The sequence below is a fragment of the Folsomia candida genome, unplaced genomic scaffold (genome assembly GCF_002217175.1).
Source record: "Folsomia candida strain VU population unplaced genomic scaffold, ASM221717v1 Fcan01_Sc001, whole genome shotgun sequence".
NCBI classification, from domain to species: domain Eukaryota; kingdom Metazoa; phylum Arthropoda; class Collembola; order Entomobryomorpha; family Isotomidae; genus Folsomia; species Folsomia candida.
The window spans coordinates 22,078,730-22,091,645 of NW_019091193.1; the positions used below are offsets into that span (position 1 = coordinate 22,078,730).

At 37.3% G+C, this 12,916-nt stretch overlaps 2 protein-coding genes across 5 annotated transcripts; both read left to right on the forward strand.

The window, feature by feature from the left end:
- Positions 1–435: 435 nt before the first annotated feature.
- Positions 436–2,695, forward strand: LOC110857179 (bacillopeptidase F). Its single transcript, XM_022105790.2, has 7 exons — positions 436–888; positions 1,079–1,231; positions 1,314–1,528; positions 1,653–1,824; positions 1,908–2,051; positions 2,114–2,353; positions 2,463–2,695. The coding sequence occupies exons 1-7, from the start codon at positions 526–528 to the stop codon at positions 2,604–2,606; spliced, it is 1,431 nt and encodes a 476-aa protein (XP_021961482.1). The 5' UTR covers positions 436–525; the 3' UTR covers positions 2,607–2,695.
- A 1,061-nt stretch (positions 2,696–3,756) lies between these two features.
- Positions 3,757–12,748, forward strand: LOC110852959 (tyrosine-protein phosphatase non-receptor type 9). Of its 4 annotated transcripts, none has more exons than XM_022101156.2 (22): positions 3,757–4,847; positions 5,467–5,557; positions 5,636–5,778; positions 5,874–5,963; positions 6,051–6,191; positions 6,272–6,406; positions 6,536–6,694; positions 7,162–7,249; positions 7,380–7,581; positions 7,677–7,817; positions 8,020–8,089; positions 8,231–8,289; positions 8,390–8,484; positions 8,572–8,600; positions 8,703–8,757; positions 8,854–8,902; positions 8,981–9,050; positions 9,173–9,206; positions 9,342–9,432; positions 9,693–9,739; positions 9,819–9,899; positions 12,149–12,748. In XM_022101156.2, the coding sequence occupies exons 1-22, from the start codon at positions 4,455–4,457 to the stop codon at positions 12,697–12,699; spliced, it is 2,814 nt and encodes a 937-aa protein (XP_021956848.2). In that variant the 5' UTR covers positions 3,757–4,454; the 3' UTR covers positions 12,700–12,748. The 4 variants fall into 4 exon arrangements, with proteins under 4 accessions (XP_021956848.2, XP_035702739.1, XP_021956839.1 ...); XM_035846846.1 differs by having other exon boundaries at positions 3,758–4,847; positions 7,162–7,261; XM_022101147.2 differs by lacking the exon at positions 12,149–12,748 and adding an exon at positions 11,063–12,063 and having other exon boundaries at positions 3,765–4,847; positions 7,162–7,261.
- The last annotated feature ends 168 nt before the right edge of the window (positions 12,749–12,916 follow it).

Genomic DNA, 12,916 nt, shown 5'->3' on the forward strand with positions numbered 1-12,916 from the left:
TTTGCTTAGCATATTTGATTGGATCAAAATATCTTGCACAGTTGGGCAATAATGCATATTAGCACTCGAATCCAATCTTATTAATTTCAAATTCCTGTTGCTCCGAAGCAGCAGGTATTTTCATAATCATTTCATTCAAGTGTTGTGTATACTTACTTTTGTTTTAATTTATAATTTATAACAAAACTTACGATTTTTAATAAATCATATAAACTTACTTTAAAATGAGAGAGTAATTGGACACTGATAATTATTGATTCATTAAAATATATGTACATATAATGATTCAATAATTTTTGCCAACTGCAACAAGATTAAATTTGTTATTAATTAAATTATGACAATTATTTTGAGATAACTTATCATTGTAACATTATGCTATCTGCATTACATGCTATTGATATTATTGAATTATATCATCATCTTGTCGCCCTGGATGGCCATTCCAGTTTCAGTTGAGATTGGACAACGGACGACCCCTGACCTGCTTCTTGTTTATTTCTACACGCTATTATTCTGAGAAAAATGAAGGCATTAGAAACTGTGCTGCTGACTTTGGCCCTGCTTGTCCTGGCAGTTGTCGGGTCCCCCGCACCGTCAAAATTGTCTTCGAAAATAGGGCCGAATCTTTCTCGAGCTTTGTCTGACAATCCAGAAACGAGCCAAAATATTTTTATCGAATTCAGCGGAATCCAGAAGGTCTTGGCCGCCGTACGTTTGACCACGGCCAATATCGCGAATCGAGGTGTTCGAAATACAATGCTTTTCAACGCACTGACAGCACATGCACACGAAAGTCAGGTCGAGGCAAGGGCACTCCTAGAATCCTTCGGAATTTCCCAAGGGAAAATTAAAAGTTTCTGGATAAACAATCATATCTTCATCAAGGTAATCGATAAATCATGTATTCATTACTCGGTTTGTTGAAATAGGAGTATTATGTACATACATAATACATAATACATAACACATGATGAATTGGATATTATTAGACAATCAATAAATAATAAGCATGTAATCAATCATACCATAAATCATTAATTGCATAATCAAACATTTTTCATTTTCATCTCCGAAGGGTGCAGATAAAGCCATTATCGAAGCTCTTGCTCTCCTACCCTCGGTAACATCCATTGAGCAGGAGATTGTGACCTATCTGCAACGCCCCATCATCGAAAGTGCTGCTAGTCCCCGTGAACCTGGAATTCTGGCGGAATGGAACATCGAAAAGGTAATTATTAGAACTCTGATAATTATTTCAGAACCAAGTTTACGACACAAAATGCATCACTTTTGTAACGTTTACAAATAAGATGAGGTCAAACCTCGTGTGGGACGCACCTTGGGGAAATAACGGCACAGGAGTTGTCGTTGGCTTCATCGATACTGGAGTTCGGGGAACCCACGAAGCCATTCGCGACCAGTACATGAACGATGGTCGCGCCTGGCGTGACCCGTACAATCAATATTCCGTCCCCACAGACATCTACAATCACGGCACGCACACGGTCGGCAGCGTGGTTGGAAAGTACGCTTTAATAAATATAAACTCTTCCATACCTCTTTTTTTCGTAAAACTAACAATTATTATGATTCACTATTCTGAAATATGTTCTTGACTGTCATCTAAAAAAAATTGCATACATATGTAGGTTTGGTATTGGTTCTGCTCCTGAGGCAAAATGGATTGCATGCAAAGGGTATCAAGATAACGGTGGGGCAGAATTGAGTGCCTTTACAGAGTGTGGCCAATTTATGGTTTGTCCTACGGATTCATCCGGTCAAAATCCCGACTGTACTAAAACCCCCCACGTCACCAGCAACGTACATACATAACTCTTTATTGCAATAACTATTTGAAGACGTAAACCCTGACGTTATTAATATGCATTATATTTTTTAAAAAGTCCTGGGGAGTATGGCCTGGGACAACTTACTTTGAGGACATTTTAGACGTGTGGCGGTCTTCCGGGATTATTTCGGTATTTTCGAACGGGAATGAAGGCCCCACCCCCTGTGGCGACATGTTAGCCCCTGCAGACAGTGCTAAGGTAAAAAATAAAATAGAAAGAAAGTGAATAGCTTCTTAATCGACCAATTTTCTGCTGTGCAGACGATGGGAGTTGGTGCCACAGGCAGGAATGACGAGTTGGCTTCCTTTTCGAGCCGAGGTCCTTCACGGTACGGTGTCTTGAAACCCGACATTTCAGCACCTGGGATGTCCATCCGTTCTTGCGACTGTAACGGAGACTCTCTCTATTCCGTGTTCTCTGGAACCAGTATGAGTTGTCCTAACTCAGCTGGCGTCATTGCCCTCATGGTGGGAAAGGACAGAGCCATCACATACGACAGAGTAAATCAAATCAGAATTTCAGAACATGTTCCCATTAACAAAACCCTCAGAAAAGCTATAATGCACTTAAATGCATACGTGTTCTGATTAATTTCAATCTTTCTCTTAGGTCAAGTCGCTCTTGGAAAGCACTGCCACGACAAGCGTTGTGACCAATGGGGAAACTTGTGGGAATATTCCAGATAATCAATTTCCAAACAACCACGTCGGTCACGGTAGAATTGACGCATATGCTGCAGTCGAAGCAATTTAAAACCAAGCAAAAAACCATGGCCAAATTCAGCATTCTAAATAAATACTACTGTTACGTTTGAAATAAAGCTATCTAACAGTTAATAATTACTGTCTCACTCATTATTACAATGTTTTTATTTGTCCCCAGAGTGTAACGCTTTATAATTTTCATGAAAGCCAACAACAACCGAGCCATTGTACCACCAACGTTCGTTATACACACACACACATGATACATGCATGTCGCATTTCATCAATTGTGATGCCCAAGAATTTTAGCCAAAAGTCAGGAAATGCACTTTACTCTTTCTTCGTCAACCTACTAGGCAGGAAGTCCCTTCAGAAAGGACAATCATAATAAAATGGAGCATGTTGCTTTCATTTCAAGTGCCTTTCCTTCCCAGAACTGCAGGAGCTGCGGAACCGTAGGGACAACGTCCCCACAGAAATATTGGCTCTATTCAACTCTTTCCCTTCCAATCTCAAATGTTATTCTCCTACAATGTCCCCGAGGTTCCGCAGCATGAAGAACTGCATGGTACTTTTTAGCCCGAGTAAAGACTTATGGAACCGCCATGTCTTCCCAGACAGGATAGAAGAGCCAAATGAGCTGAAGTGATTGAGTTCAAATTGAAACTTTGAAAATCTGAAATTCGGTATGCAGCGAAGTTGCTAATATCTTGAGAGACAATTCATGAATACTGCTCGTGTGTATGCCACTTGTGCCTAGAAATGTAAAACCGGCGTTGTTGAATTTTGGACCACAATTACTTAGTTAGTAGTTAATACTTTAACAGTTTTGTCATCAATCTACAAAAGTTTAAAAGAGGACTGCTCTTGACTCGGGCAAACAGAAGTCTGTATGTTGGTTTTATGTACTCATTCACTGCAATATATATGCTTGTGAATACTGCGTTACGGGTCTCATTCATGATGGTCATTGCCATTCCCTGGTTCGCAGGAAAGGAGGAATATCCAGACATTCCGTGGAGCATGCTGCCCACTTTCTCGTAAACTTTCACCTCAAAAGGCAATGGAAATTTTCTGAGGCTCTGACATCACAGGGATCAATATGACATGACATGCTGTTTGCCCCTCCGTGGTTGTAATAATAGCTGTTGTTATTGGTGGCCTGTCCTCCTCACCAATATGCGACGATGAACTGAACCATACAAATACAACCAAACACTCCATTCATTCATTCATAAGAAGAAGAAGAACAGGATAATAATCACCTATTCAATTCCATTTAGGATTAGTAGTGGTGGTAGTGTGCTGTAAAGAGTGGTGGTGAACAACCTAGTCTGCCTGCCTGGTTTCTTCAGCAGAAGAAGCACTTCCTCTAGCTAGTCACCAGCAGACATTATCTAAATTTCTGACTTTTGGTAGTCCTCTTAGGTTAGCAGTATTTATGCTTAAACAAGTTGACATTGAACTATTACAGCGTGTTCCGCTTAATACTAATTCAACCGACTAGCAATCCAGAAGTAGGTTTAATTAATTACGAACAGCTCTCCGTCACAGATCCGAGTCCGACCAAAGCTACGACACGACCTCGTACTATTCAACTTCAAACTTGGTTTCGGTCATGGTTGATAGTTAGTTAGTAGTCTGATCTGTTAAACAATTTAAATATTGTGTTTTCTGTGCTGGGAGTTAAAAACTGTGAACTTATAAATTGTGAATAGGAATCCAGTCAGTTCTCATTTTATCATCATCACATACATATCACAAATCCCAAGAAGGGACATACAAAGAGGTTTCATTGCTAATTAGCCTCCTAATACGACATAAACCTCAAATCATTCGGTTGTTGGTGGTGGGAGGTTTCAAGAGTATTGGTAAACTTTGTGTAAATTTAAAAGAAATGGCACAAGAGGCTGGTGGACTTGATGACATTTCTTCAACACCCACCTCCTCGTCGACATCTGGTGCGGGCGACAGTAGTTCGTTAGTTAATGGAGGTGACAGTCCCATTAAACGAACCGTTTCTCCAGCAGCAGGCGTGGTCGTGGGTGTCGCCGAAAGAAATTCCAAAACAGGCGTGAGTCTTACAATTTCGCCACCAACCAGTTTGGACCTCGAAGGTGCTGGTGCTCATTGTGTGGGGTTGACCGGCGACTACGAGGCCACCGGTGAGGTGGTGGCACGATCCAACAACGGGAGTATTAGCAGCGACATTGTTTTCGTGGATTGTAGCGTCGCTGCTGCAGCCGCATTGAGAGCAAAGGGCCCGGTGCTATCCACCCACGAAGAAGAGGTATCAATTTTTAGTCAATCATCATTGCTAACCATACGTCGGATATGAATGAAAAATGACTTTTTCCATTTATTGACCTACAGTCGCCAAACTTTCTGAGAATGTTTATGGTCACTAGTAGGTCACGTAGGTCAAAGCATATTTTCTCATATTTGTCATATTTTCGGGTTTTGGGACATATTCATATTCCCGATCATATTTCGGGGTTTTTTCGTTCATTTTATCATTTTTGGCCAAATTCTAAGATTTGGCAACCAAATCGACAGAAAATTACAAAAAAATCAGTTTTCTCACAATGATTCATCGTGAGAAACTTTCAGAAATTTACGTTCACTTTCGCCTCATGTGATTTAATTCATTGGGAATGCATTAAATCACCCCAGAACTTGTTTATTTGATAAAAAATGAGCATTACCAGAAAATATATCGAAAAATTAAGCCAAAAATTTTTAAAATAAAGTCATTTTTATGGTCATATTTTGGGGATTTTTACGGTCATTTTTCATTCATATTTTAAGGTTTTATCGGTCATTCATATCCGACGTCTGTTGCTAACATTCATGTGCGCTACATAGTATAGTCATGAAGGAAATTAATCATATAATTATTTCATCCTTAGTGCACGAAAGAGTTCCTGGAAATTGTGAATGGTGCTAGAGTGTCCAAGGGTGTGAGTCCCTTATCTTGGAATGCTGGAGTCAAATTTCTCAGTAAGTCTTCCAAACTACTTATTGGATACTAATAAACAGTGAAAAAGTTTACAACAATTAATTTTCAATTCCTTTCAGTGGCCAGGAAGTTTAATGTACGAAGATCATTAGAGCTGTATAATCAACACCAAGTCTCAAGACACGACGAAGGCTTGTTCAACTTTGACCCAGAGTCGGAACCACTCAGATCCGAATTACTGTCGGGAAAATTTACCGTTCTAGTAAGAAAATGATTGCTGTAACCCAGCAGATTACATTCTTATACATGTAATTCAAATTTTAAATTGTTATTGTTTCAATCAAATTATAATTAAAGCCGGCAAGAGACTTGGGAGGCGCAGCCATTGCAGTTTTTACTGCAAAGTGCCATCAACCTTCAAATTCGCCACATGAGAGCACTTTGAAAGTAATAAAATGCTAAATAATTCAAGTAATTAATTATCTTGTGTTGTATAGATTTTGTAAAAAAAAAATGAATCGGTTTTCGTTGCAGGGAGTGGTTTATCAACTGGACGCAGCCCTAGAAGACCCACAGACGCAGCGGTGTGGATTGATATTCATCTATGATATGTCAGACTCGAAATATTCAAACTTTGATTATGATTTGAGTATCAAAATTCTTTCCCTGTTAAAGGTTCTTATTCTTATATTTCTCAATACAGTATTTAACATAATGCACTCTCTACAGCAACTATCTAATTCATTTTTCTTTAGGGGGGCTATCCGGCTAGACTGAAAAAGGTTTTGATAGTGACTGCACCTTTGTGGTTCCGAGCTCCATTCCGAATTCTTAGACTTTTTGTTAGAGAGAAACTTAGAGACCGTGTTTTCACCGTCAGTGTACCACAGGTAAAAGTCATTAATGAACGGTCAGGGTCAATAGCAAAAGCAATCTGTTGTAATGATGATGAAATGAGGTTATTATATGACCCACCCCCCCTCAGTATTTTGTTACCAGTAATTTTTTTATATTTCCAGTTGGGGGCTCACATCCCTAACAACGCGTTACCAAGAACTTTAGGAGGGCAGCTAGACTCAAATCACTCGGCTTGGTTAGCGCAATGTCATCAAATCCTTAGCTCGACTGACCTGTGGGGAAGTTTTACAGATGACACAATACCCTTTGACCAATTTTCGGTATGCAATTACAAGTAGAACAATATCTCATAGAAATACAGCTCATTTTTAGCTCGAGTTATAGTACGATCATCTGTCCGTCTTTGACACAACCACTGAACCGTTTTTAACCGACTTGGTCTTAAAATAAGCATCTCATTAAGGCTTTAGATGCGTTCCAAGAAGACCCGCATTGGTCCAGTGGTTGACTCTAGTGAAGGTCAGATACTAAAGTGCGCTGGGTGGGTAAACAACACCAATTCTTATAAATGGTTGTAGAAACGCGATTTTTTTTCGTTTTTTGGGGATACACGGGAAATTTATGCGAACCGGGGTTTCAAATGCACTCCTGGCTTTCGAAATTAAGAAAAAGACGAAGCAAGTAAAGCATGACTGTTAACTCGGGCTATGTGAGGCTACACTGTAGTTTTTATTTATTAAAGAACACATTAAGTTAAATGCATATTTTGCTATTTTTGTATATTTAGGATAGCAATGATACCTCAATAGAAGAAAATAGTAAAGATATCGGATCCGACGGTGTGTCAAACGGGATAAAGAAAATGAGGAGAAATGGTACAAGCACAAGTAATAACACCTCTGCACCCTTCATTTTTTCTGGCACTTATGCATATTCCTTATTATTTTTATGTTACTCTCCAAATTCAAACTTAAAGTATTACTATTCTACCCCAACTTAATTCAGGTCAGTCCACACCATCTCCAACTCCCAATTCTTCTGGTAGCAGCGGCTTTTCTGATGATGACAGTCTGCCATTTGAAGAGAAAGCAGGTCTTACGCTCCCAGAATTTGTGGAACATGTACGACAGAAGGGACGTCGAGGACTGTTAGACGAATACGCTGAAATTGTATCAAAATCTCCAGAAGGGTTATTCAACGCTTCCAGGTATTATTTGTGTAGTATTTTTGCAAATTATGGCTGTAAGCTGTATGAATAAGCTAACGATTGTAATTGTGTCTAAATCTATTTTGGGATTATAGGTTACGGGGTAATGTTAACAAAAATCGCTACAGTGACGTTCTTTGCTTCGATCATACACGCGTTATCCTCTCCACTGATCCCGCTGAGCCTGACACGTCGGATTATATAAATGCCAACTATGTAGACGGGTACAAACAAAGGTTAGTTCCCAACTGGCGTTAATAATTAATTGGCCATGCTAAGATAGTCCTGATGATTTGCCTAAAATAATGAGCAAACCATTTTAAAACATCATTTATAATTATTGAACTAACTTTTAACTCACCTTTCTTTAACTTGGTTGTCTGTCGAACAAGGTGAGGTGAGGTTAATGATATTAATCTGATTTGATTTCCATTCCAGGAACGCGTTTATATCAACACAGGGACCTTTACCTCGCACGTTCAGTGACTTTTGGAAAATGGTGTGGGAGGTGATGATGGAAATTTTGATTTTAATTTGCAATCTTTACAGATAAAGTTCTTCACTTTAAAGATTTCAAATGAACATGAATATATGAACAATTTATTAATAATTACGAAACTCGTATTAATACCGAATATGAAATTTGCAGCAAACCGTTGTGTTGATAGTGATGACTACTCGCTGTGTTGAGAGAGGAAGAACAAAGTGGTAAGCACGTCAAACTTAACGTATAACTATATCATTCGTTATCCGAAAAACTACTGCATACTGATAAACGTAATATGCTCATTTTAATAATGACACACAGTGGACAGTATTGGCCCCCTGATGCAGACTCTACTGTGGTACACGAGGGTTTTAAACTGAAAAATTTAGAAGTGGACACGCGACCTGATTTTGCCGGTACAATAATAATATGATCATATTATATTTGATATACATATATATATTAAATTACTCGAATGACACTAATCAATCTCTGTTTTCCAGTTACTCGGCTACAAATAACCCATCTAAAGGTTAGAGGGTAGATTACTTTAAAAAATCAAGTTTCTCATTTATCATATATAGTGAATTGGATTCAATATTATGTTATGCATATTTAATTTATGTTATTCCAGACAAATGAAACTCGCGAAGTTAGCCACCTTCAGTTTTTATCTTGGCCAGACTATGGTACAATTTCAAATTTATTATTATTGATTAATCGATAAAGTGTGGATATATATTTATATATATGTATTAAATCCAATATTTGAAATTTTGTTACAGGCGTTCCCTCCAGTGCAGCTGCTACGCTTAAATTCATTCAGACAATGAGGTTTGTTAAACACGTTGAATTATATTCAAATGCATCTAAATATCTGTTTACATTATTTATTTTGTTGACTGATTCCAGGAATGAACAATCATCTCGAGTTGTGCAGCTCGGTGATAAATGGGATGGACATCCACATGGACCTCCAATTGTAAGTATATAATAATGTAATTAAGATTTTGGTATTCTTAATCTTCGTGCTCAACAAGGCATCTTGTTGATGCCTTGATGTTCTTATCAAACACAAACTAATACACGATTTGGTTTCTTTAGGTTGTTCATTGTTCTGCAGGGATTGGTCGTACAGGTTTGTTTGATACACATTTTATGTAATCTCTGTCATTTGTTTAATTTAAATACATCCATACACGTTATTTATTTTGGAGATGATTATGAACGCTTTATAACACTATAAATACTTGAATTGTTTGGTGTTCTGCAGGTACTCTTTGCACTATGGACATCTGCATTAAACGACTTGTAGATCAGGGAACAATAGACGTGATGGGAACAGTGGAAAGGATCAGAAGCCAGTAAGCTACTACATCCATTTTCCAATAATAATAACAATTCTATACAGCAATTGAGTCCCACGAATAATAATAGTCACAACTATTTTAATTTGGTGAATGAGAATTGGTTCGAGAACTAATTAGTGGGAGGAATCGACAATCTTTTCTGGTTTTTGTGCTATGAAATGTTATAATGTATGAAGCTACATCGCACGATCCTTGAACCATCGAAATTAATATTACTTTAGCCAATTAACATTTGTTTAATTTGATTTACATAGGAGGTCTTACAGCATTCAAGTTCCAGAACAGTATTTATTCTGTCATGGTAAGGATTCATCTACCTTGGAGTTAACCTGAATGTTATTAATCGTGATGAAATTAATATATTAATGATTTTGATTTAGCTGCCATGATTGAATACGCTTTGTCCAACACCCTTATAACCCACGATCAAGTAGAAGGGCTGCCCGACCTGTTGGCTGAAGGTGACTCTGATTCTGAATGACTATGGTGGTTGTTGTTCTAGTAGCCCTGAAAATCCCACCCTCTATGTATTAGTAACATTATTCTCTCTATAATTAACTCCTTTTTACTCAGGAGGAGTGACCATTCGTTTCTAGTCAGGTTTTTCCGTTCCGTCAAGTTATAAGTCAGTCAATTAGTTCTGTTGAAACATTCAAGTTTTATATATGTGTGGGCAAAGACCATCAAATTATCATCACCTCTACAAATTTCAAGAAATCATTACTTTGATCGTTCTTGTTATTAATTAGAGTCAATAATTAATTGAGTTAGTGTTGTAGCTTGATTGCATCCATTTATGGTTTCAATATTTTTACACATTTTTAAATTTCTCCCGGTAATAAGTTCTCTTTAAACGCAAACAGACATATATACGTAGCGTCTACATATACTTACATTGGCTAGTTCTAGTTTACATGACCCTTACGACATACTATAATAATGGTCTTCCTACAAACAAACAAGCAAACCGAAACTTCTGACCTTATCTTCTGACTTTTGAAAATTCGATTTTTGATGATCTATTTATGTATGTATGTCCTAGTAGGACTGACTTACTCGACGCAAACAATATTGTCATTATATGAACAAACTTGCTTATTTCAAAGGTATACAACACAAAATAACATATTAACCTTAGCCTGGTAAGGCCCAGGTTTCATATTATTAACATGGCACTTGGGCCATTATTGATAAACTTGGCTATTAATATTCATTGAATTGACGTGGATATTAAAAATCAATTAATGCGGGTAGCACAAAGAGGTCTACACTCTACTCATATGTAGTAAATGTAAGTAGGGTCGAGTTATTTGCCCACATGAGGTTGTCATCACAAAATACATATTAAACATTACAAATAGGATTCCGTTTTTTGCTAACAATGACGCTACACAAGAAATATCTCAATCAATCAAGCAAGGCATCACAGAGAGTAGCATATTGTCTCAAATCATAGCCCATTCTTAGAAATCTTAGTTAGTTTTTTTGTCATTGATTGAAAATGTTGTATTTATGAAACAAAATCTATAGTCTAAAATCATGTATGCGTATGCAATAAGCAATCCATGCGATTAACGTGAAAGTATTTGATCTGCAATAGTTTCTCTCATTTATTTTGTTACAGGTTCTCGTAATTGGTTCTAAAACTAGTGCATGGTTATTGGTCTGATTAATGTTATAAATACGCATTTTATGTATATACATATATATAGTCAGCTTCAGATAAAAATGTTATAAAGTTTAAAATATCTAGTTAATAGTACATAGATATTGCCAAGTGTCGTATTACATACATTACATTTTTTTGAGTTTTATAGTCTCGAAACTCTACTTTAGTCAAGCCGTTTGAGTCAAAAGTTAAGAATTTCACATTCAAAGTTTTCATATCTAGTTAATTATATGTTGTAAAATAGTTTCATAGTTTCATAGTCTTTAGCAACTGGGGTATAGTAATTAATAATTTTAAGATTTGGTCGACTTATATTGTGTACCTATATTTCAAATTGTGACGCATAGATAGACGCAATATATACAATACACTATGTAATATACATATATATGAATGACTTGAATCTGATACTGATATTTAAAAAAAACTTAACGCAAACAACTCTATGTTTACAATTTACTTACCTGATGAAGACAAACCGCATTAATACAAAAAATTGTAATTTTCTTCGTATGCAAGTAGTGAATTGTATTAGGTTTTGATGATTGTTATTATATTATCCACAAAATAATATAAACCATCCAATAAGCAGCTATTTTTGTCAAACATAAAAATCGATTATGGGTAACATGGAATTGGATAATACTAATTTCAAACCTGAAATATGTATGCTGCTGCTTTGTTATTATTGTTATTATTATAAATAGATTATATACAGAACGAAGAAATGTAAATCTACTACATGTGACATATCGTCGTTATTGGTACGTGTATTAGCGTAATATATGACGATTAATAATATATATTTATTGGTCGTTTTGCAATGTTACTCACTCATTATGTATAGATTTATTAAAAACTGTCGTTACGTATGCTACGTAATGAAATGATAGGAAAAGATGAAATGAACTGCAATTTTACCGTCAATAAATAAGTTCCAAGACTATTAAATTTGATACAGAAGTTCTTATAGCATATTCTTGGCGCATTTGAGGAATTGATCCAATTATTTGGGACTAATTTGGCCATTTATTTTTCCAGCCCAGCAACTGGCTGTTGAAAGGGAACGTGAAGCCCATTTGGCGCAGAAAAACGCCGAAGCAGCTGCAGCACTTGCCTCAAGGGCTGCGGCCGTTATCACACCAGATGATGGAGGCCAACAACAAGGCGACTCCACTTGTGGCGAATGCGCTGCTGGAGCAACGCCAGGAAAGCCTAATAATAAATCATCAGTAGATGAAGGAGGACCACCACCTTCCAAACCTCCATTCTGGAATATTCCTCCACCTTTGAAACCTACCATTGCGACACCACAAACTACAGAACAATCGAATAAGACGCCACCACAACGCCAACAACCTCCAGTCACAACGGTAGAGAACAATAAAAGCCCTGCTGCTGGACCTTTGCAAGGAGTTTCACCTTCTCCAAAAACAGAAAAAGCTACCAATGTTGGTTCCCCCCAAGCCCCCGCTGCAGAAAATAAGCGTCCAACTCCTACTGGGAACGGTAAACCGATGTCTTCAAATGTAGAGAAGAGCCTCAACAAGGTCCCCACCAATTTTAAACGTCATATGCTAAAAAAACATTGAGCCAATTGTTCTACACCGGACTAACTCAATATAGTTTTTACAAAGAAAATGACGTTATTCGAAACTTTATTACATTCCATACTGATGATTGATGGCTCTAGTGATGCGTCATCATGCGTCACTCCTTTCGAAGCCATTAATATATGGCATATGTAAATCAACGAAGCTGCACATCCGTCCCAAACTCCCAATGACATCCGTATTCATGCTTGTATTT